This window comes from Fragaria vesca, linkage group LG4 (assembly GCF_000184155.1).
Source record: "Fragaria vesca subsp. vesca linkage group LG4, FraVesHawaii_1.0, whole genome shotgun sequence".
In the NCBI taxonomy this organism is placed as follows: domain Eukaryota; kingdom Viridiplantae; phylum Streptophyta; class Magnoliopsida; order Rosales; family Rosaceae; genus Fragaria; species Fragaria vesca.
In genome coordinates, this window is record NC_020494.1 from 13,308,650 (window position 1) to 13,328,379 (window position 19,730).

The 19,730-nt window shown below is 38.3% G+C and overlaps 3 protein-coding genes and 1 pseudogene across 5 annotated transcripts in view; 1 reads left to right on the plus strand and 3 right to left on the minus strand.

Annotated features, from left to right (window-relative positions):
- Positions 1-5,077: 5,077 nt before the first annotated feature.
- On the minus strand, positions 5,078-6,496 carry LOC101312242. The gene has a single exon (XM_004296963.1). It carries the CDS (start codon positions 6,479-6,481, stop codon positions 5,237-5,239), a length of 1,245 nt encoding a protein of 414 aa, XP_004297011.1. The 5' UTR covers positions 6,482-6,496; the 3' UTR covers positions 5,078-5,236.
- Positions 6,497-8,503: 2,007 nt separating this feature from the next.
- Positions 8,504-12,162, minus strand: LOC101304274 (calcium-binding protein 39-like). 2 transcript variants are annotated; one of them, XM_004296938.1, is made up of 12 exons: positions 11,802-12,162; positions 11,335-11,499; positions 11,134-11,252; positions 10,892-10,900; positions 10,668-10,742; positions 10,232-10,325; positions 10,071-10,130; positions 9,695-9,760; positions 9,506-9,604; positions 9,227-9,271; positions 8,910-9,015; positions 8,506-8,792 (listed from the first exon to the last, which is right to left on the minus strand). In XM_004296938.1, the coding sequence occupies exons 1-12, from the start codon at positions 11,922-11,924 to the stop codon at positions 8,704-8,706; spliced, it is 1,050 nt and encodes a 349-aa protein (XP_004296986.1). In that variant the 5' UTR covers positions 11,925-12,162; the 3' UTR covers positions 8,506-8,703. The 2 variants fall into 2 exon arrangements, with proteins under 2 accessions (XP_004296987.1, XP_004296986.1); XM_004296939.1 differs by lacking the exon at positions 10,892-10,900 and having other exon boundaries at positions 8,504-8,792; positions 8,910-9,012.
- Positions 12,163-14,100: 1,938 nt separating this feature from the next.
- LOC101300813 (F-box/LRR-repeat protein 4-like) lies at positions 14,101-17,812 on the plus strand. The gene is made up of 8 exons (XM_004296926.1): positions 14,101-14,376; positions 14,486-14,707; positions 14,838-15,244; positions 15,491-15,676; positions 16,074-16,266; positions 16,603-16,679; positions 16,818-16,968; positions 17,299-17,812. The coding sequence occupies exons 1-8, from the start codon at positions 14,101-14,103 to the stop codon at positions 17,593-17,595; spliced, it is 1,809 nt and encodes a 602-aa protein (XP_004296974.1). The 3' UTR covers positions 17,596-17,812.
- A 550-nt stretch (positions 17,813-18,362) lies between these two features.
- LOC101306514 overlaps positions 18,363-19,730 on the minus strand; it is a 3,504-nt pseudogene continuing 2,136 nt past the window's right edge. The window contains exons 5-9 of the transcript XR_184494.1: positions 19,666-19,730; positions 19,334-19,556; positions 18,970-19,245; positions 18,581-18,859; positions 18,363-18,467 (exon numbers count right to left, since the gene is read on the minus strand). The exon at positions 19,666-19,730 is cut by the window's right edge and continues 31 nt beyond it. The product of XR_184494.1 is annotated as a squalene monooxygenase-like (transcript). The remainder of the gene's footprint in view (positions 18,468-18,580; positions 18,860-18,969; positions 19,246-19,333; positions 19,557-19,665) is intronic.

The window sequence follows — 19,730 nt, forward strand, 5'->3', positions numbered from 1 at the left end:
CTCTCTCTCTCTCTCTCTCTCTCTCTCTCTCTCTCTCTCTCTCTCTCTCTCTCTCTCTCTCTACTATTTAGAGTTGTGCGGGCGTTACAATCTCTATATAAAGTAGTGAAAAATCAATCTATTAGGTATCACGCATATATTTTACATTTTCTCGTCTTCATCTCCTGCAAGTTCCATTATATCAAACTTGCGCGCATTTCTTTATGCAGGTTAATAAACATAACCTAAACATAAGTATCAGTGTTTCCTTGATTGATGTTTAATGGGACTTTTTCTATTTTCATTTGTAGTTATCGATATGTTCATTTGGTACTTTCCTCCCTTGCAAGAGTGTTCATCATTGGCCCTAGGTGTTTATTTCCAGGGAATGTATTCTCCAAAAATGGTCTAACAGCATTTTTGTAATTAATCTTCAGCTGCTACTATTGTCATTCAAGTTAATGTTTCATTTGCTTGTTATTGTCCTCTCTAGTTCTATTCTACTCATGTTGTTCTCTCTGTGTCCATAGAATGACTATGCAGGTGTGTACAACTGAAGCCTTTAAGTATATGTCATATATATAGACCGGCCTTCCTACCGGACTTCCTTTGCTACCACCAGCGACCTTTAAGTATATGTCGAAGTTTTGTATTGGTTAACGATCACTAATCCTAGTGAATGTGCATTATTGTTTTAACATTATGCAATGCTGAACTTGTTGCACAGGATTAACATGCAAGTTAGTCTAAATCAATAGTTAACTTCTGTGGCAGTCTGGCACAGATTGTGGAAAACAATAGTTGCCCAGGAAAAGTGCACATTCACTACTAGAGGGTACATGCTTAAGTATGAAGATAGTGCTCATGTGTTCTGTGACTGACCAATTGCTGCTGATATTATCTCAGCCCCTCCATGAAATATGAAGTTTGTACGTCTTTTATGTATTTTCGTTGTATGTCCAAAGCATGAATTTATCAATTCAATCTCAAAAAAAAAGCTCACCAAGTTGGTGTTCCTAGAAGACTTGGGTATCTTCATGTACATGCCATAATACTTGGCCAGGGAGGGTTCATTCAAGCAGACAAATATATAGATTAATAGATAGCTTTCAAAGATGACTTTTTGAATTTGTGGGAGGCATCCCGCGACCAGTAATTTAACTCGAACATGATTCCCTTGAGCACAGTCAAGATTTGTTAATGTCAATCCCTTCAGCACAGATGAGATCCCTATTGCCCTTCAATTTAGTTAATAGGATTTATGTCTCTTTACTGTAACTAAACAAAAGAGAGCAACCAACATATACTATATAGAAATTCTGGTTCAAGTTTGAGCTTCTTAACTGCCATGACATTCAACACAGAGACTATACTTTATAGTCTATACTCTATACCATAAATTTGAACTTACCTATGCTTTGGGAAAGTCAATAGAAAGAGTATATACAAGATATCAGTGTTTGAGAAATGTAAGACAGAGGTGTTACATTTGCCTACAACTCATCCACTACCACAGGTAGAAAGAAAACTAAGGTTGCAACAGAGAAAATGTAGCTAAACTTAAACATATGTAAGTTTATCGGTCTTATTCCAAATTCAAGTTGCAAGGATTCTTGTATTTGGTTACCTTCTACTTCTGGAATTTTCTCTACAGCTTCTACGATGGATCAGATTCGGATTCATCATCCTGTTGTTGATTGGGCAAAGATTGTGTGGTTTACCAATAATATTCCTAGAGCCAGTTTCATTCTTTGGTTGGCTGTTCATGGTAAGCTTGCTACTCTTGACAGGATCACTACTTATTCTCCTCAAATTAATTAGTTCTCTATGCCCTCTTTGTGGTCTAGTTCCAGAAAATATCAATCATCTTTTCTTTGCTTGCTCTTTCTCGCTGCATGTTTGGAAAAGTGTTCTTTGTTCTTGTGGTGCCTTGGTTGAACCCCCCTTGGCCTTTATTTATTGAATGGGCTTCTTCTCGGTGGGGAGGTAAGTCTCTCTCTTCTACCATCAAGAAACTCGGTCTTTCTGTTACTGTTTACCTCATTTGGAAAGAGAGGAATAATCGTATCTTTAGAAATGAAAGATGTGCTGTGGTTCTCAAGAATATTATTTCCATGATCAGATGTAGGCTCATTTCCATCAAGTTTAAGCCATCCATTACTGATAGATATATTGCTGGAAAGTGGAGCTTAGATACCTCTTAGTTTTTCTTCTTTGTTCCTTTTTTAGGTTTTGTTTTGCTTTCTTTTGGTTAGCTTGGTTTTTGTTGTTCTGTAGCTTCTTTGCCTTTGGCTTCGGTTGTACTGGGCTTGCCCTCTCTTTTTTCTTTTAATATACTCGTTTATTTACCAAAAAAAAATTAGTATTTTACCACCCTTTTGAACCTCTTCAGAAGCAAATGGCTGTGTCCGGACTCCTAAGCTATATATGTTTTCTGGTCTTTCTGTGCCGGCAGTCCATGCCACATGGGGAAAAATTCAATCAGTTAATTTGTTGAGACTCTTTTGCGATTTGCTTTTGAGGGTCGAGACATTTTGCAGTTATTGTCTGCGATCTTAGATTTTCCACCCTCCTATTAGATACTTCGGCCATCTCCCAAAGTTCAACCTCATTGCTTAGTGAGATTACTAAATCACACAATAGAGAACCAAAACTCTTTTCCTACGGTGTGCTGTTTCTTTCTAGAATATGAACCGGAGACATATAATTGCCATGGAGCTTTACCAACGAATATACCAGAGGTTGGATTCTACCTTATTCCCGAAGGTACTCTTAAATGGTAAGCTCAGAGATTTCAGGATGAGAGTTTCAGATGCACAATTGGTGCATGAGGCTTTATATTTTCTCCCAACCACATTCAGTAAACTACCTACAATGCTCTTGCAACCAAATGGACTGTGAATAAGCTTATCTCCGTGTGTGTGGATGAGGAAAATAGAATTCGTATTGAGGCTAGACCATCTACTGCAGTCAACTTGGTGGTTTGCTTAACCTTGTTCTTATTCTTCTTCTTCCACTTTTTCCACCAAGTTGACTGCAGTATATGGTCTAGCCTCATTACGAAATCTATTTCCTTCATCCACACACATAGAGACATGCTTGTTCATAGTCCATTTGGTCTCAAGGGCATTGTAGGTAGTTCTCAGGTTACTGACTGTGGTTGGGATCGGAGAGAATATAAAGCCTCATGCACCAGTTGTGCATCTGAAACTCCCATCCTCAAATCTCTGAGCGTACCATTTAGGAGTACCTTATGCATAATATGCTCCCTAACACTCCTAGCTCCATCATATACTTAAGTTCCTGGAACTCCTTATTAAGCCTAGCACCTTCAGCCTTCTCACTTTCCTCAAATTTCTCAGCAATAGCAGCCATGTAGTCTACTGCATCATCAGGTTCCTCTACAGACCCTCTCACAATCTTAGACATAGTCCACCTAATCACACTTTTTGCCATCCTATTGGTCCTATGCCATTCATAGTAATGCCATGAGTCATCTGTGGAGCTATTTTCTTTTAACTCTCCTTCAAGTTTAGGATTTAACAAACAGTAATATATGTTCTGATGCATCCCATGTAGAATTCTTTATCATTTCTCCACCTCCTAAAGTTATAGAATCACAGTCATAACCAATCATGACTGTATTTTGGGATTTGATTATGGGCCTAGAACTTAAAACAAAAGGATCCTTGTAAAAACAGATTAAGCATGCTTTTAAGCCTGTTGATTAAGTTTTGGTTTAAAGAAAATATTTTTCAAAAAACCTGTTCTTGACTGAAAACCAAAAAACTTTTGCGATTTGTGATTTTGTAAAATTCCTGCAGCTCTGATACCATTATTAGATGGTAATCAGAATCCTAACAACCATCTAATAACTTTATTTTGAATCTATTTACAACATCACAAACACAAAATTATGAAGAACAAGAACATTCTGTATATTTAGAGTTTTCTTGGAATAACCAGGAACATACCTTAGTTCGACCTCCAATCTGCCTTTGACTGCTATCTTCAATGATAACACCATTGTGATGAACTTCTGAATTGGCTGCACAGACGAACAAGAGATGGATACAGGTCTTCTGTGTTTCTGTATCAAGCAGCACTATGGCCTATGGGAATGCCAAACTCAATCCAAAAGCGATAAAGAACACAGGGACCTAGCCTCCTTTATATAATGATCAAAATTGAATTCAATCCTATAACTGAATCCTTATTCAACTCAAGGTTAACATCTGAATAGGCCTTATTCAATCACAATACATATATCATACTTCTTGTTGAATGAATCCATATCCTATCTTCAAGTCTTAGACTGTGTTTGAGTCCAAAATTATTCTTACACCAAATACCATTTACTTCTATGAAACTCCTCCTTACTCCTCCCGAAATGTCTACAAGGATGTGATAAAAGGAGACTTGCAGCGTGCAGTTGCAACCTCATTATGCAAAACACCATTTTCAATTCATATCAGAAATTAAAATCCTGGTATAGACAGGATAATGCATGCTTATCTTCAGCACTTTATACATGAAGAGGGAGCATAAACATGTTGAGCTTTGAACTTGATGTTCAAAGAGAAAATTCGAAAAACACTCATTTAGGGTATTGTGTTTCTGCAAGATAAGCAAATGAAGATGGTCACTTCAATGACTTGCCTATATTATGGAAGGTGTTCCTTTTGTGGTTTTGCCGATGTAGCAGCTGGTGCTAGGGGGGGTGACTCTTCCCGTTTGGTTTATGATTCACCTAATTTCCTAAATCGGAATTCACGAGAGGTCTTCATATGCATATTTTCTCTGTTTTGAAAACCAAAGATATAGTCGATAAACTGTGGTTCTCTAGTTATTTACCTGGGGACTCGATTACCAGTTCCAGTAGAGGAATGGGAGAGAATGAAACCATCTTAATCTTTTTCCTTTGCTTCAGCTGTTGGTCAGTAAATCACAGAACGGCAACCGTCTTTAGTTGGTATCATACAACCAACATGTTCCTCAGACAGGAAGGGTGCAAAGAATGCATCAGGGTGAACTCACACGAAACCAACATGTACCTCAGACGAGAAATTCAAAAGGGTGCAAAGAATGCATCAAGGTGAACTCACACAAAACCAAAATTTCTATATTCAACTATAAAATGTGGCATTGATGTGAATGCAATCACTTATGTACTATAAAGAACATATGTTCAGAACAATTATGTACATAATAAGCTATATGAACGAAATGAACAATTATCATAAAGAACATGGTTTTATCATGATTTAGTAACACCATCTTCATCATCATCTTCGATATCCCAGCTCAAATCCTCCTCTTCCTCTGCAGCACTAAGCCTCTTATGCAAATCGACTCTACTTGTGCTCCCAACACCCTCCCCCTTCTTCTCATCACTGCTCCCAATATCTTCAATCTCATCCCACCCTAGATCTTCTTCTCCCGGCATCGAGGGCTGGCTCGAAATAATCGAGATATCACTCTCTTTGCAAGAATCCGATTTCACCTCCGACTTGTCACTGCTTACAGACTGCCTCGGCACAATTTCAACACCCGCAGCATCATCAGACTCTCTCACCACTACACCACTATGTTCTCCCTTCTCCAACTCCACACTCCCACTAGGGCCAGAAACCTTCTTCTCTTCCTCCTCCTCCTCTACATCGTCATCGAAATCCCAACTCAAATCCTCTTCCTCACCGGATATGGCACGCTTCACAAGCTTATCTCTAGCATCCTCCACTTCCTTCAACTTATACACCCTATAAAAGTACCTACTCCAGAAGCTCCCATCATCGACCTTACCAGGCACAATCTCCTCATGAATCTCACCAATCACTCCATTCTCCCTCATCAAATTCGCAATCTCCTCGGCTTTCGCCTCCATCACAAACCCTAATTTCCACTCCCTATAGCTCTCCGAATCCTCCGGCTCCTCCAAGTAAGTACTCACACTACTCTGAATCGCCCTAACCTGAGCTTCAAACCTACTATACTTCCTCAAACCACTACCACTACTACTCAATCTCCTATCATTATTTTCAGAGTTACTATTATTATTATCAGATTCAACATCATCAATCTTAATAGCTTCCCTACCGTGAGAGATGATCTCCGCCGTCGACTTCCACACCGTGCTCCCGATGTCGTCGATCGCCTGCCCCACCGACTCTAGCGACACCTGAGCCACTGACGCGCCGACATCGAGCGAAGCAGGGAGCTCCTTCACGGCGCGTGAGGCCACATCCCGGATCACCGCCGTCTCCTTCTTCAGCCCGGAGCCGAGCTCCGCCAGATCGCGGCGGTAGGTCTGCAGCACCGACTCGGACTTGGTCGCGAGGGTCGTCATCAGACCTCCGAAGCTCCACGCCCCGGTGGTATGGGAGTTCGAGTCCGGAGTTTGCTCCGGGTCGGGGCTGGCGACGTCTTCGGTTTGGGAGAGGGAGGTTGAGTCGTCATCGGAGGGATCGGGATCGTCGGAGAAGACGGACTTGAAGAAATCCATGATATCGGAATAAAAGGCCGGCGGTGGGGATCAGAGTCCAAGATGAGTCGGGAGTCCTCGAATTCCTTATCAATCGTATATATAGGCACGTTTTGGTGCCGTAACGAGAAATAAATATTTCCTTTTGATTTTGATTTTGATTTTCCAATAATTGATTACGATTTAAGTTAAGAACATATTTAATAGATAGACTAAAAAGAAATTAAAGTGATTGCACCTATCTTTGTCTATATGTCCATATTAGTGTCAATTGGTTTCTTTCTTGGGGCTAAGGATTTAATACACATGGAAATGTGTTAATATTTCCTTTGAAAAGCTAGTTGGAATAATCTCTACTTCATTAATGAAACGAAATAAAGCTATTAACGAAAAAAAAAAAATAGTAATAGAATATCCTAAAAGGGTCGGGAAGTTGGGCACCATGGCGGTCAATTTAATTTACGCAAATGGGTAAATGTTTTTTAGTTTATGAGATTGTTAGCAGTCAAGACTCGAAAGTAGATGTCGGTTTAAGTTGTCATTTTGTAAAAAGAGTCGCTTGTTTTCCTTTTTTTTTAAAAAAAATTAGTCGCTATGGTCTATAGGGTTCGTTACAACCATATCTCGATGTAACAATGTTGGGTATGAACCTCTCATTCTAAGTAGTCCTTCACATATGAACTGTAATGCACCAGTTGAAATGATTTAACGACTCTTCTCAAATTTTGAATTACTTCAATTTGAAGTAAGTTGGAATTGTTGCCACAAACCCTAACTTGATCCTTTTGAAGTAAACCTTAAAATGTCACAAGTGATTATATCTAAAAACGTTAAACCCTTGTGTGGAGGCTCCAAAAGAGTTTTTGGTTATTCACATCGAAGCATTTGTCACATTGAATAGTATCTTGTGATCAACGGAAATAAAGTATCCTGGTTAATTGATCATAACATTAAGAAAAAGAGAAATTTTAAATACACACCTCTAATCTCTTAATACACACCTCTATTATTTTATATTTCACATCATATTTTATATGTATGTTTAATTACAAAAACATCCATCAATTACTAAGGAAAAAAAGAAACTTCATCTTCCCTAAAACATAACTCTCTTCACTATGCATCAAAAGAAAAGAAATAAAAAACCTCTTCTCCAAAATTCATCACCTGAATTTCGACTACTGTCGTAATCACATGTACTATTTGCTGATTCGTTTGAATTTTTTTTAGTTTTATCTTACAGACTAAAAACTAGTTTTTATGCTATTGTAATTCTATAAGTTTCTTAACTTTGAAAAAATTATGTATGTTCAATTATTTTTATTTTTTTTCAAATTTTAACTGATCAAAAAACTACAGAAAATAAAGAGAATACGTAAAGAGAGTTGTGAATAGTAAATATATAATAATTATATTAAATAACAGATTATTATTAGTTTTAGATACTGAGAGTATTTTAGGCAGTTTGAGATGTGTATTTAGTATAATATTGAAATGAAAAACTAGATAGGTAGTATATTAAGTAAATGGTGTGTATTAAGAGATTAGAGGTGTGTATTTAAAATTACTCTAAACTCTAAGAAAAAAAAGTGTGATATATGATATATCCGGTCTGAGTTGATGTCTTCAGATTTTCGAAAAATACATCAACCATTTCTAGCGACCAATTTGCCTTAAAAATGGCACATTTTGCCAACAAACCGTTCATCCGATAGTTAGCTTTACTGACAAACCTTCGTCTTCCGTCGGTAAAGCTCATTTTCTGCAGGTTTCTCTGAATCATACTCCTATAGTTCTATAGATTGTGGCCACCTGCAAGAACCAACCTTTGATGTAGACATGCAGTCCATCTCACATCAAAGTACAAATTCTCAGGTCTGGTGGATTTGTTTGATCAATCAAGTAATGAAAAATCTTCAAATGGAAAAACCTGTGGAACAAGCAACTATACAATATAAACTCATACAGTGATCAAAATTACCCAATAACAACCACACCACTTTTACAATGTGTGTATTGAATAGAATTTCCTTCTTTTCTTTTTTAATTCAACAAGATTACAAGGGGATACATATCTTGATACATCCACTCCTGCTAGTGCATTGAAACCATCATGTTCTATGAGTTCCTTCTTTGTTCTCTCTTTTTTGTTTGGCAAACAGTGTTTGTCAGAAGATCGTTACAATAGAAGCATTAAAATTCGAACATAGGACTTTGGAAGAAAGGCAACTAGGAGATACAAACTAGTGTCCAAGATTAGGTTGTTGGGTTACTAATTCAATTTCCTTGATGATTAGCTCCTTTTCCTCTTCAAATTGGTCATCTTCATCACCTGCTCGAAAACCATAAATCAGCAACAATAACAAGGACATGAAATTTAGATTTTCATAATCTTTTGTGGAGCTCAATCACATTTCACTACAGCTGATGATGGCCAGAAAAATATCACCTTTTCCAGCAGAAAGATTCTGGAGCAACTCTGTCAATTTTTCATGGTTCTTGGCCAGAATAACCTTGACTTCTCGGGGCTTATTAGGATTAGCAACAAAGACCTGCTAAAATATAAAAATTAAATTATAAAAAAGAGAAACATGAGGAAACTAGAGATAGTATGGATCTTGACATTCAACTCAAACACATCATTCTCATGACGGTTCAACTGATAGCCACAAAGAAATCCATATTCCAAGTTTCTAACCACACCCATTCAGACATACAAAATACACAAAAAGATGTGGAGAGAGTTAAAATGAGGGGGGCCAGCACCTTGAAAATGTGGAAGGCAGCGATTTGGATGTTTTTGCTTGAATCCTGCTCATATTCAATAGCAACAATGATAAAAAAAAAAATGTGAGAGCACAAAAAAGCAACAGCAAAAACTTCATTTTCCAAGGACACACGTTAAAACTTGAAAGCTGGTTTTTATTCAGTGTTACAGTCTAAACAAAAACCTAAGTATCAAAAAGTGAATGTATAGTATCACCCAGTGGTTACAAACGTAAATAGCACAGTGATAGGAGTCATAGAATAACTAAAAGAAAATACCTTCAGCAGCATCATCATGACTTTCAAGAACCGAACTTCTAAAATGTAGCATTTCATTATATGAGAATTAGGAGGCTCCAATAGGAAATCCGTAAGAAGCTAATCAACAAACAATATCTATCATTAGCAAATGCAATAGTTCAAAAGAATTGCAGACCAAACTCAAAAAGTTTCTTGACCATAACTGACCTTTAAAGACTGCCTCCTAGTCACGTAGTTAGGAGATGTCAACAGTTTTTCATACAGATCGAAGAACTGGAACAAGAAATTCTGATCAGACAAGCTAAAAATATAATGCACTACAAATTTACATAGACAATAGTGAAGAAAGCTATCTTCAATGCCTACACCATGCAGATGTAAAATTAAGGGGCTTAGATTTATTTTGTCCCCAGACTAACACATATTCAGAATATCAAACTGTCCTCCAAGATCCATCTTGGCAAAGAAAACATCCTAGGTCTAGAATATCCGATCAAGAAAATCATATTAAAAGCCAAGCAGCAACACTCGCCACTGGCTAGACTATTACAGAAAAATATATAACGACAAAGTGTGAACCAACCTCATCATAGTGCGCGGTCAAAAATTCAGATACCACCGTTCCATGTTTAGTAAGTAAATCCTGCCAAGAACTAGCTCAGTGATGTATGAAAGAAAGATAGGAACCTAAGAGTGTAATACCATTCAGATAGGTACAACTTCATAGATGCTCGTAAATCTCACCTTAAAGGTAGAAAATGCATCAGAAGCTACATCAAAGTTAGGCAACTCCACAAATTTGAAGAACAAAACGAAGCTTGCAGACTGCAATATGTATCTGAAAAATACTACAAAAATCAAAAGTGTGAAATAAAGAAACATGCTTACCAACTAGAACAAGCATAAACTTAAAAAGAGCAGAGGACGGTATCAGCTATTGTGAAATCTGTTTACAGAAAAGAACCACAAGTTCAAAACGGGAGTTGGGTGGGTGGTAAGATTTGAATGAACCCACATCCAAAAGCTGTGTTTAGGTTGACTTGGATGATTCAAACATCTTTGCACAACGAAACATGTACGTTTCAGCAATCATTCAAAATCTTCTTCTCTTACCGAGAGTGGGTTCTTTTACAAAAATAGAATAAAATGGCATGGGAAGAGAAATGATGAAACGTCTTACTTTGCAAGAGTAGGGAATCTGATGCAATCCCTCAACATAGCTCCACAATTCAAGGCAATTTCCTTGTTATCATAGCTGTTTGAAAAAGAATTGATTAGTGCCATGCAAAGTTAAACCAATTGAAAAAGAATGATGACAAGTATACAGCATTAAATCAATTTTTCTGTATCCTATACTTGAGAACTCCTATTCCATAAGCTTTCTTGCAAGAACATCATCCTTACCCCATCTTCCTAATACAAACAACATAAATGCTACACGGGTCACACAGTGGCATTCTGAATGCATTCCCTCTGGGAAACTCTAAAGATTAAAGAAAGCCACACCAGTTCTCACATAACTGAGAGAGAGAGAGAGAGAGAGAGAGATCTAATATATAGAGATGAAACCTGAACAAACACATGGATGGATAGAAAAAGCTTTTTACTTTATACAGTAGTGCTGACAAAAACAATACCAAACTCACCTCGCAACAAGAAAATCTAGCAACTCATAATGGTTCTCAATGTATTGTTCGCAGCAAAAAGTGTCCTCAACCTTTTGCTTCAACAAGATGGACCAACAATGGACCAAATCTTTTCTTGCCTGTATTGAAGACACCATGTCATCTTGCGCAATAAATGTTTCATATATGCCAGACAGCATGAGAGAAATGACCATAACTTACTTCCCATCCCAGTATTGGTAACTTGTGAACTAGAAGAGCAAGAACATCCTCCTTGCATATCTCGAACACAAGCTGTGAAACTTGTTCCGTATTAGCTTCCGTCTCCCCATCTCCGACAAGCATACATCTCATAATCCCGAAATTCTTTTCCACCTCTTCCAACGCCTGTCACAATAAGTAAATCATATTCGTAAATGAACTATCCCTTCACAATGATTACAATATGTCTGCTCAACTCTCGACTTACCAAGCACTTCTAACCATAAATGTCAACACTCGAGACTAAACTAACTTGCTTGACAACATCTACTTCATACATGCTAAACCACATTACCCCACAGAGTAGTATACATTAATTGAATATTATGAAGCAACAAATTGACAGCAAGAACACAACTTTAGGCATCAGAAATGTAAATTGAGATAAAAGAATTGAAATTGGGAGAGAAAGGCAAATAAAGGAGGACCTTTTCGAGGGATTTGACTTCGGCGACGGTCTGGGAGTCGAGGGCAGAGAGGCTGTCGCTGATGGCCTTGGCGACCTCCTGTGGGGTTTTGGGCCTCGACGGCTTGAAGAACGAGAACGACATGATGATCTGATGGGAATCAAATTCCCTTCTCTCTCTCTCTCAATCTCGCTCTTTTCTCTGAAATGAAGAAAATTTACAGCAAGCTTTGAGTTTGGTGTGAAGAACGATGGTGGAAAAGAGCCCGTCTTTACTTTTTTGTCACCAGTGCGGATCCATTTACAGCATCAAATGCAGCTTCAATCTCACTTTTTACACCTGCGTGTTTATGTGAAGTGACACAAATGGTTGCTAGAGATACAAACAAAACAAAAAAACTTTGTTTTTATGAATTTATCAACCTGTAAGTTGACCAGGTTGAACTTGAAGGATAGGACAACGTGTCGACAGGAAGGACAAGTCGAAGAAAAATAATATCCTGCTGATCTCGAAGGACAGGACTAATTTAATCCAAATCTGTTGAAATGAGATAGAATAATTTGGTTACCGGTTGAAAGGACACAATATTTGACATTATTTTTTATATTAGTTTTTAATCCTTAGATCTTAATTAATCAAATGGTTGTAATTAAATGTGAGTATGATTCGGCAAGTGACGTAGAAATTATTTTATTTTCAATAAACAATAAATAAATAAATAAATTTAGTTAAATTTTTTTAATAAAGAATGTAAAAGAAAGAACTCCATAAGAACATGGCTGGTGTTCTTCAACGTGGAAAAGAAATTCTCAGACGCGTGCCTTAGAGCCAAAGGGCTTTGATTGAACTTCAAATAAAGCACTAAATTTGAGTTGATATCAAACCAAAAATCCACATCTCATTACAAAAAGAGAAAAATGAGAATAAAATTTGGATTGGCCATTAGGGTTTGCTAAGAAGTACATATATAGTATCATGAACAAATTGATTTGATTGCTTGTTAAATGTATTCAATTAAGAACTGATTTTGGTTGTTTAGAAACAAATTAAGATTAGATCTGCAATTGAATTTGATATGACCCAAATGGAAGTTTTCATAATTTGAAGAAACCTTTGTGCAATGAACCTGTGATTCTTTTTCATGTTGAAGATCGAACACCAGTGCCATGTTCTTCTAGGATTTTTTTCTTTTGTTTTCTTTACTAAAAAGAAACTTGTTTAACTAAATTATTTATTATTGTTTATTAAAAATAAAATGATTTCCACGTCACTTGCCAAATCATACTCACATTTAATTACAACCATTTGATTAACTAAGATTTAAGGGTTAAAAACTAGTGTACAAAATAATGTCAAATATTATGTCCCTTGAACCGGACCCTTTGGTTACTACTTACTAAGTAGGTAGAATAATTTTTTGCAGGCACAAGAAAGAAAGATGAGCACCGTAACAAGCTACTGAAACTAGGTTAGAGTCAGATCGGGTTTTATATATTGAATGACACATTCGCCTTATTATTCTTTTGAAAGGAGAAATAAATTACATTAATGACATGTTTACTTGGAATCGAAATAGGGCATGATAACGAGCCGAGCTTTATTTCCTCTTCTTCTCGTCCATACCAATACGGATTAGAGACAATAAGAACGAAAAAAGTCATGAATCAGAAACAACTTGAATGACATGTTTTACTTAGAATTGAAATATGTCATAAATTGAAGACAATTGGACTGGAAGAAGTATGAATCTGAGACAACTAAAATGGAAAAAAGTCACGAATCAGAGATAACTAAAATGACATGTTTACTCCTTAGAATGTAAGTACTCTATAAATCAGAGACAGCTTGATTTGTGCGAGCTTGATTTGCAAAATGAATATGTTAGACACCAACATGTATTTTGAAAAAATAAAATCGAAAAGATAACTTAATTAGATTTATCGGTTCATATTGGTGTTTTGGATGTTCTATCAATGTGCACTTTGCGGTTTGCATTGTCAAAGACAAGAAGACAATTTCCCTCTCTATCCGATACGCGTGATTTCTCCACAAAAATAGTACCCGACCCGATTCATACCCGCCAAAACCCGACTCGATTCAACAAAGTACCTTGCCAAAAATGGTGGCAAAGTGAACAGAGGCAGTTACTCAGAAACCGCAGGGGTATTCCCGCCAATCCACACTCCCAGCTTAAACCGCCGGCTCCACCGAACCACCTCCTCACTATATAACCAAACCCAACACGCATTTCTCCATTTCCAAATCCCAAATCAACCCAAACCCGGAAATCGAAACATTCCGATCAAACCAAATGCGACGGATGCGTGGCGGAGGAGGAGATGACCGGATCAACACGTGTCTCCCCGAAGAGCTCATCGTCGAGATCCTCCGGCGCCTCGACTCCAAGCCCAGCCACGACGCCTGCTCCCTCGTCTCCAAGCGCTGGCTCGCCCTCGAGCGCCTCAGCCGCACCACCCTCCGCATCGGCGCCACCGGCAGCCCCGACGTCTATGTCAACCTCCTCTCCCGCCGCTTCGTCAACGTCCGCCACGTCTTCGTTGACGAGCGCCTCAACATTTCCCTCCCCGTTCACCTCGTAATCTTCACTCTCTCAATCCGAAATCCCTAGATTTCAATTTCAATTCGGAAATCATTTCCTTCTGACGAAACGAAACGTCGTCGTTTTTGGTTTTGTGGTTTTGAAGGGGAGCTTGGCGAGGAGGCGCGGGAAGAAGTCTTCGAGTTACAATAAGAGCGAGGAGGATGGGGTTGAGACTAATAGCTTATCCGACGCCGGCATGGCTGCGCTAGGTGAAGGCTTTCCGAAGCTGGAGAAGCTGAGCCTCATCTGGTGCTCTAATGTCTCCAGCGTCGGATTGACGTCGCTGGCTGAGAAGTGTAGGTTGCTGAAATCATTGGATTTGCAGGTGAGTTTTTACTCCGGCATTGTTCTTTATTTAGTTTCGAGCTTAATTTCAATTCTTTTCGGCTTCGCATTGTATTAATGTTCAATTCTTGCTTCGAATACTTGCATTTGATGTACTTTTTATCGGGCAGGGGTGCTATGTGGGAGATCAGGGAGTGGCGGCTGTGGGAAAGTGTTGCAAGCAGCTTGAAGATTTGAACTTGCAGTTTTGCGAGGGATTGACAGATGCTTGTTTGGTAGAGTTAGCCAGTGGTGTTGGGAAGTCGTTAAAGTCACTTGGCATTGCGGCTTGTGTAAAGATAACTGATGTTGCTTTGGAAGCAGTGGGGTTGCACTGCAAGTCCCTTGAGAGCTTGTTGTTGGATGCGGAGTCCATCCACAACAAAGGGGTGCTTGCTGTGGTCCATGGATGTCCTGCTTTGAAAGTTTTGAAGTTACAGTGCATAAATGTCACAGATGACGTTTTGATAGCTGTGGGAACTTATTGTTCGTCCATGGAGTTTTTGGCTCTGTATACCTTCCAGCGGTTTACTGATAAGTTAGTACTCATTATTCCTTATGATTTAAACCTGAGTTCTTTATTGGGATATAATGCAACTGTGAAAATTAAACATGACTTTGTTATGACAAGATTTTTAACGAAAGAGTGCTGAAGCCCTACTTAAGTTTACTGTAATTGCACTAAATTCATTTGATATGAACCAACCTGAACTGAAAATTATGGAGATTTGATGTTTTTCTTTTGTCACTTTATCCGTTAAGTAACTCCGTTTCTACAATGCAGAGAGTTACGTGCTATTGGGAGTGGATGTAAGAAGTTAAAAAATCTTACTCTAAGTGACTGCTCCTTCCTGAGTGACAAGGCTTTGGAGTCAATTGCAATAGGCTGCAAGGAACTTACACATCTTGAAGTGAATGGGTGCCACAATATCGGAACTTTGGGTCTCGAATCCATAGGGAAATCTTGCCCGTATGTTCCTCTCACACTGAACTCAAATTGGTATTTTAGGTAGAAATATACGGATGCTTTGATTAGTTTTCTTTGATAATGTTGCATGAAGATGCTTGCATGAATGTTCAACAGTTGGTGCTGGAAATTTATTGAAGTCCAGTAGTTATACCCTTAAAAAACCACACATTCATTTCAGTTGGGGAACTGTAGGGTTGTGTTTCTAAGTACAGTGAGGCACTTTGTTTTTACCATGACTTCCAAAGACTTGATCATAAATTTTGAATTTTCTGTAAGGTTCTGCAGTATTCTGCTTTATCATCAGAGTAATTTCATGCATTCCAATGGTAACACCTGGTCGCACTTTTTGTTGGTGTTTCTAATATAGCTGGTTAATCCACAACTCTTGAATGCGCAGGCGTCTTACTGAATTAGCATTGTTGTACTGCCAGAGGATAGGTAACTTCGCACTTAGTGAGATTGGACGAGGTTGTAAGTTTTTGCAAGCTCTTCACTTGGTAGATTGCTCAAGTATTGGAGATGAAGCTATTTGCAGTATTGCTAAAGGCTGCCGGAATTTAAAGAAACTTCATATTCGTCGATGTTATGAGGTACTGTCCCCCTTCCACTCACTTTGTGTTCATACCCCTAATCGCTGACATCATTTTCCTTTTGTTCACCACTTATGGTATTAATCATATTGCCAAGATGTCCAGTTACATGTAGTTTTAGTACATCTTTTTGCACTTTAGGTTGAGGGTTTGCTCAAGAATTTTGAAGTTTAGAACATAAATTTGGTCCTGCACTTTAATAATATTTCCTTTTGAAAGTGTAATCATTTACGGAGAAAGATTTACGTGTAAGCATTTCTTTTTAATTATCTTGCATTGAAAGTTTTTAGCGGTTTACATTTGACAAGTGTTTTTGTTCCCCTTTTCGTGGTCTAGATTGGAAACAAGGGAGTTGTAGCAATTGGAGAGCATTGTAGGTCCCTAACCGACCTTAGCCTCCGATTTTGTGACAGGTACATTTTTTCTTTGCAACTTTTGTGCTTTCATTCTTTAGTTATTTCCGCACACTACTTCTTTTCAAAGTCTTTGTGTATGTATTTATTGAATGCTAGTCTAACATTTTATATCATATTCTTTCTTTCTACTATTAGAGTGGGGGATGAGGCCCTTATTGCTGTTAGTCAGTGTAGCTCCCTTCAATATCTAAATGTCAGTGGCTGCCACCAAATTGGTGATGCTGGTTTGATAGCTATTGCAAGAGGTTGTGCAGAACTCACTTACCTAGATGTAAGTGTCCTGCAGGTGTGTTCCCTTTCTTTATCTCCTTCCATCCTCCTTATTACCTGCATGCCCCACATGTTCACGTGACAACTGTGCTATGCTCTTTCATGTATCTTATATTTGGCTACTAGTGGTATGAAATGCCCAATAATATGCTCCTTACCATTTCATGTGGAGGAGAAGTATTTCTAATTTACTTGTATCTGAGGCCCTGGAAGCATTTTAGTTAGATCGTAACAGTAGAAGTCTTCCATTCATTTATCGATGCACACAATATATATGCAAGATAAATATTTTGGATGTGTCTTATATCCTCTTTCAACCTGACATATCATTTTTTTTATTCGCAAGAATTTGGGCGATATGTCATTGGCTGAATTAGGTGAAGGCTGTCCAAACCTCAAGGACATTGTTCTGTCACATTGCCGTCAAATAACAGATGTTGGTTTAAACCATCTTGTCAAAAACTGCACAATGCTTTCATCCTGTCACATGGTTTATTGCCAAGGTATAACTTCTGCTGGAGTTGCCACCGTGGTTTCAAGCTGTCCCAACATAAAAAAGGTCCTGGTTGAGAAGTGGAAGGTTAGCCAGAGGACCAAAAGGAGGGCCGGCTCTATAATTTCTTATCTTTGTGTGGACCTATGAAGTCCACTTAAAGTTATGTACATCCACTATTCCACTGAAGCTGGCTTCCTGAATCCAGAATATGAACAGGAAGAAATGTAGAAGACAGGAGCCAAATTCTCATCTCCCAAGTATCTGTATAAATTATTTTTGTTGTAATTTTTTCTTTCGATGACACATGTTCTTTGTTTGTAAATCGAAATAAATGTTTGTAACTGTTGAGAGAATTTTGTCAGTTGCCACGAATAAAATTATTATCTTTTCTTCAGCTATGAAAGTCGAATACCTTGTTGAAAGACTCCATTTTCCCGTTTTGTTGTTTTTCGTTTTGTCCTGGACGCCAGACATGTTGAAGAGGCAGCTACTCGAGCAGTAATGAGTTTCCTTTTTGAAATGCTGCAATTGTACTGTCCATTGCTCATGTGGAGTCTTAGTATAGCTATGGAATGGAAAGATCTTCAATACATCTGTTCTTTCTCAATCGGTTTTTACATTGTTATTATAAGAACTCGGTTAATGCTGACGAATGGTTCAGAGTTCTTCATATGGTTCGGCAAAAAGAAGTGCAATTTGCCATTTGAAACTGAGCTTTGAAATTCAAGCCTGTTAATGATTCACTTGGGTTATAGTAATTGAATTATATTCTTTCAAGAGAAACTGGCATTTACAAAGTATCAGATACAGAGCTGGAAACAAATCTTAAAAGAATCAAGAACGTATATTGCTATCTTCTAATATTAGCATTGACCCTCCATGTTGATCTAGGTTACAAGACTTGTTTCCATTTTTCAATAAACGGGAGGAGATCTGTAATATGCTGGTACTGTGGCAGGAAAGAACATCTGTCTGACCCCTTCACCCTTTATAATGGGCAATATGATGCCTGATGCACTCTAATAAAGAAAGCCAGAAAGATTTGTATAAGCAGCCAGTTATGTGTACATGGAAATGTGTAATAGACAAACATGTTGATAAGAAAGTAGTGGAAAGGTTTTTGTTGCCATACCAAGATCAATCGAATTCCAAGCCACATTCGTTTAGGTGAAGGGAACGGAAGCATTAAGCGGCCGACACCATAGATGGCAACAGCAAAGAAATGGAGAAACAAGTGCAGCGGACGAGGGTTAAGACCAGAGAGAAGAGATACTGATCCATATGAACAGATGCCTCCAAAGCTCAAATAGCCAAAACAAGCTTCCCGCATTTCTTGTCTTGCTGGATCGGGTGATGCACAAAACACCTTGTACAAAGCACCTGCCAGTGTGTTTATGGTAGATGACACAGGCTGCAAAATCAAGTACACTATCAGTAAGGAGCCAAAAGGAATGTCACATTGTAACCCACATTGGCAAAAAAAGACATTTTAGTTATGAGTTATCCAAATGGATTGTTTACCTTGCGCAGTGTGTAGAATGCTTCAAGGTAATTGCATAAAGCAGGTGCATCATTGAGATCACGTAGGGGTCTAAGAAGATCACGGAGAAGAACGATGTCTGAAAGAGCACCAGTCATTCCTCCTCCTGTTAAAGGATGCCTCATGTTGAACGCATCACCTAATAAAATTGCACCAGGAGTAGGGACAGGATTAGCAGCCATGCTTCTGTTTTGCATTGTCCTAATGTTTCCCTTCTCTACTGCGGCCATAAAAGCATTGTGCAGCTGTGGGGGAATCTGAAATACAAGTAGACCTCAGATTAGTTCAATTCAGATGGGTATGTGTATCAAATTTAATAAAGTCAAGATACTTATTGAAACATACCTGAGGGGCCACAACAGTTTTCAGGTATTTAGCCATTTCACCACTAGCTACTGAAGGCACTTTTGTTCCAGGTACATCCACCAAACAACGAACCTCGGTGCTACTGATAGGATAAAACAGGATGGGTGGATGAAGGGTCTCCCAAAATAACATGTCCATGATTTGCGTGTGGAAGGTCACAGTTCTCCAAGATCAAACCAACAAAACATGAGGGACTTTCAACCTGCAACAGTAACAAATAACCATATTGGTCTCACGGAAGAACAAGCACTCTTGTGATAAATTTGAGTTCAAAGTTGTTGAGTTTCCAAAGGTTGGTAGTCTATAGTTACCTTTGGTGCACTGAGAGACTTGCGCAGATTTGAAAAGCAGCCATCACACACGATTGTCAGTGGAG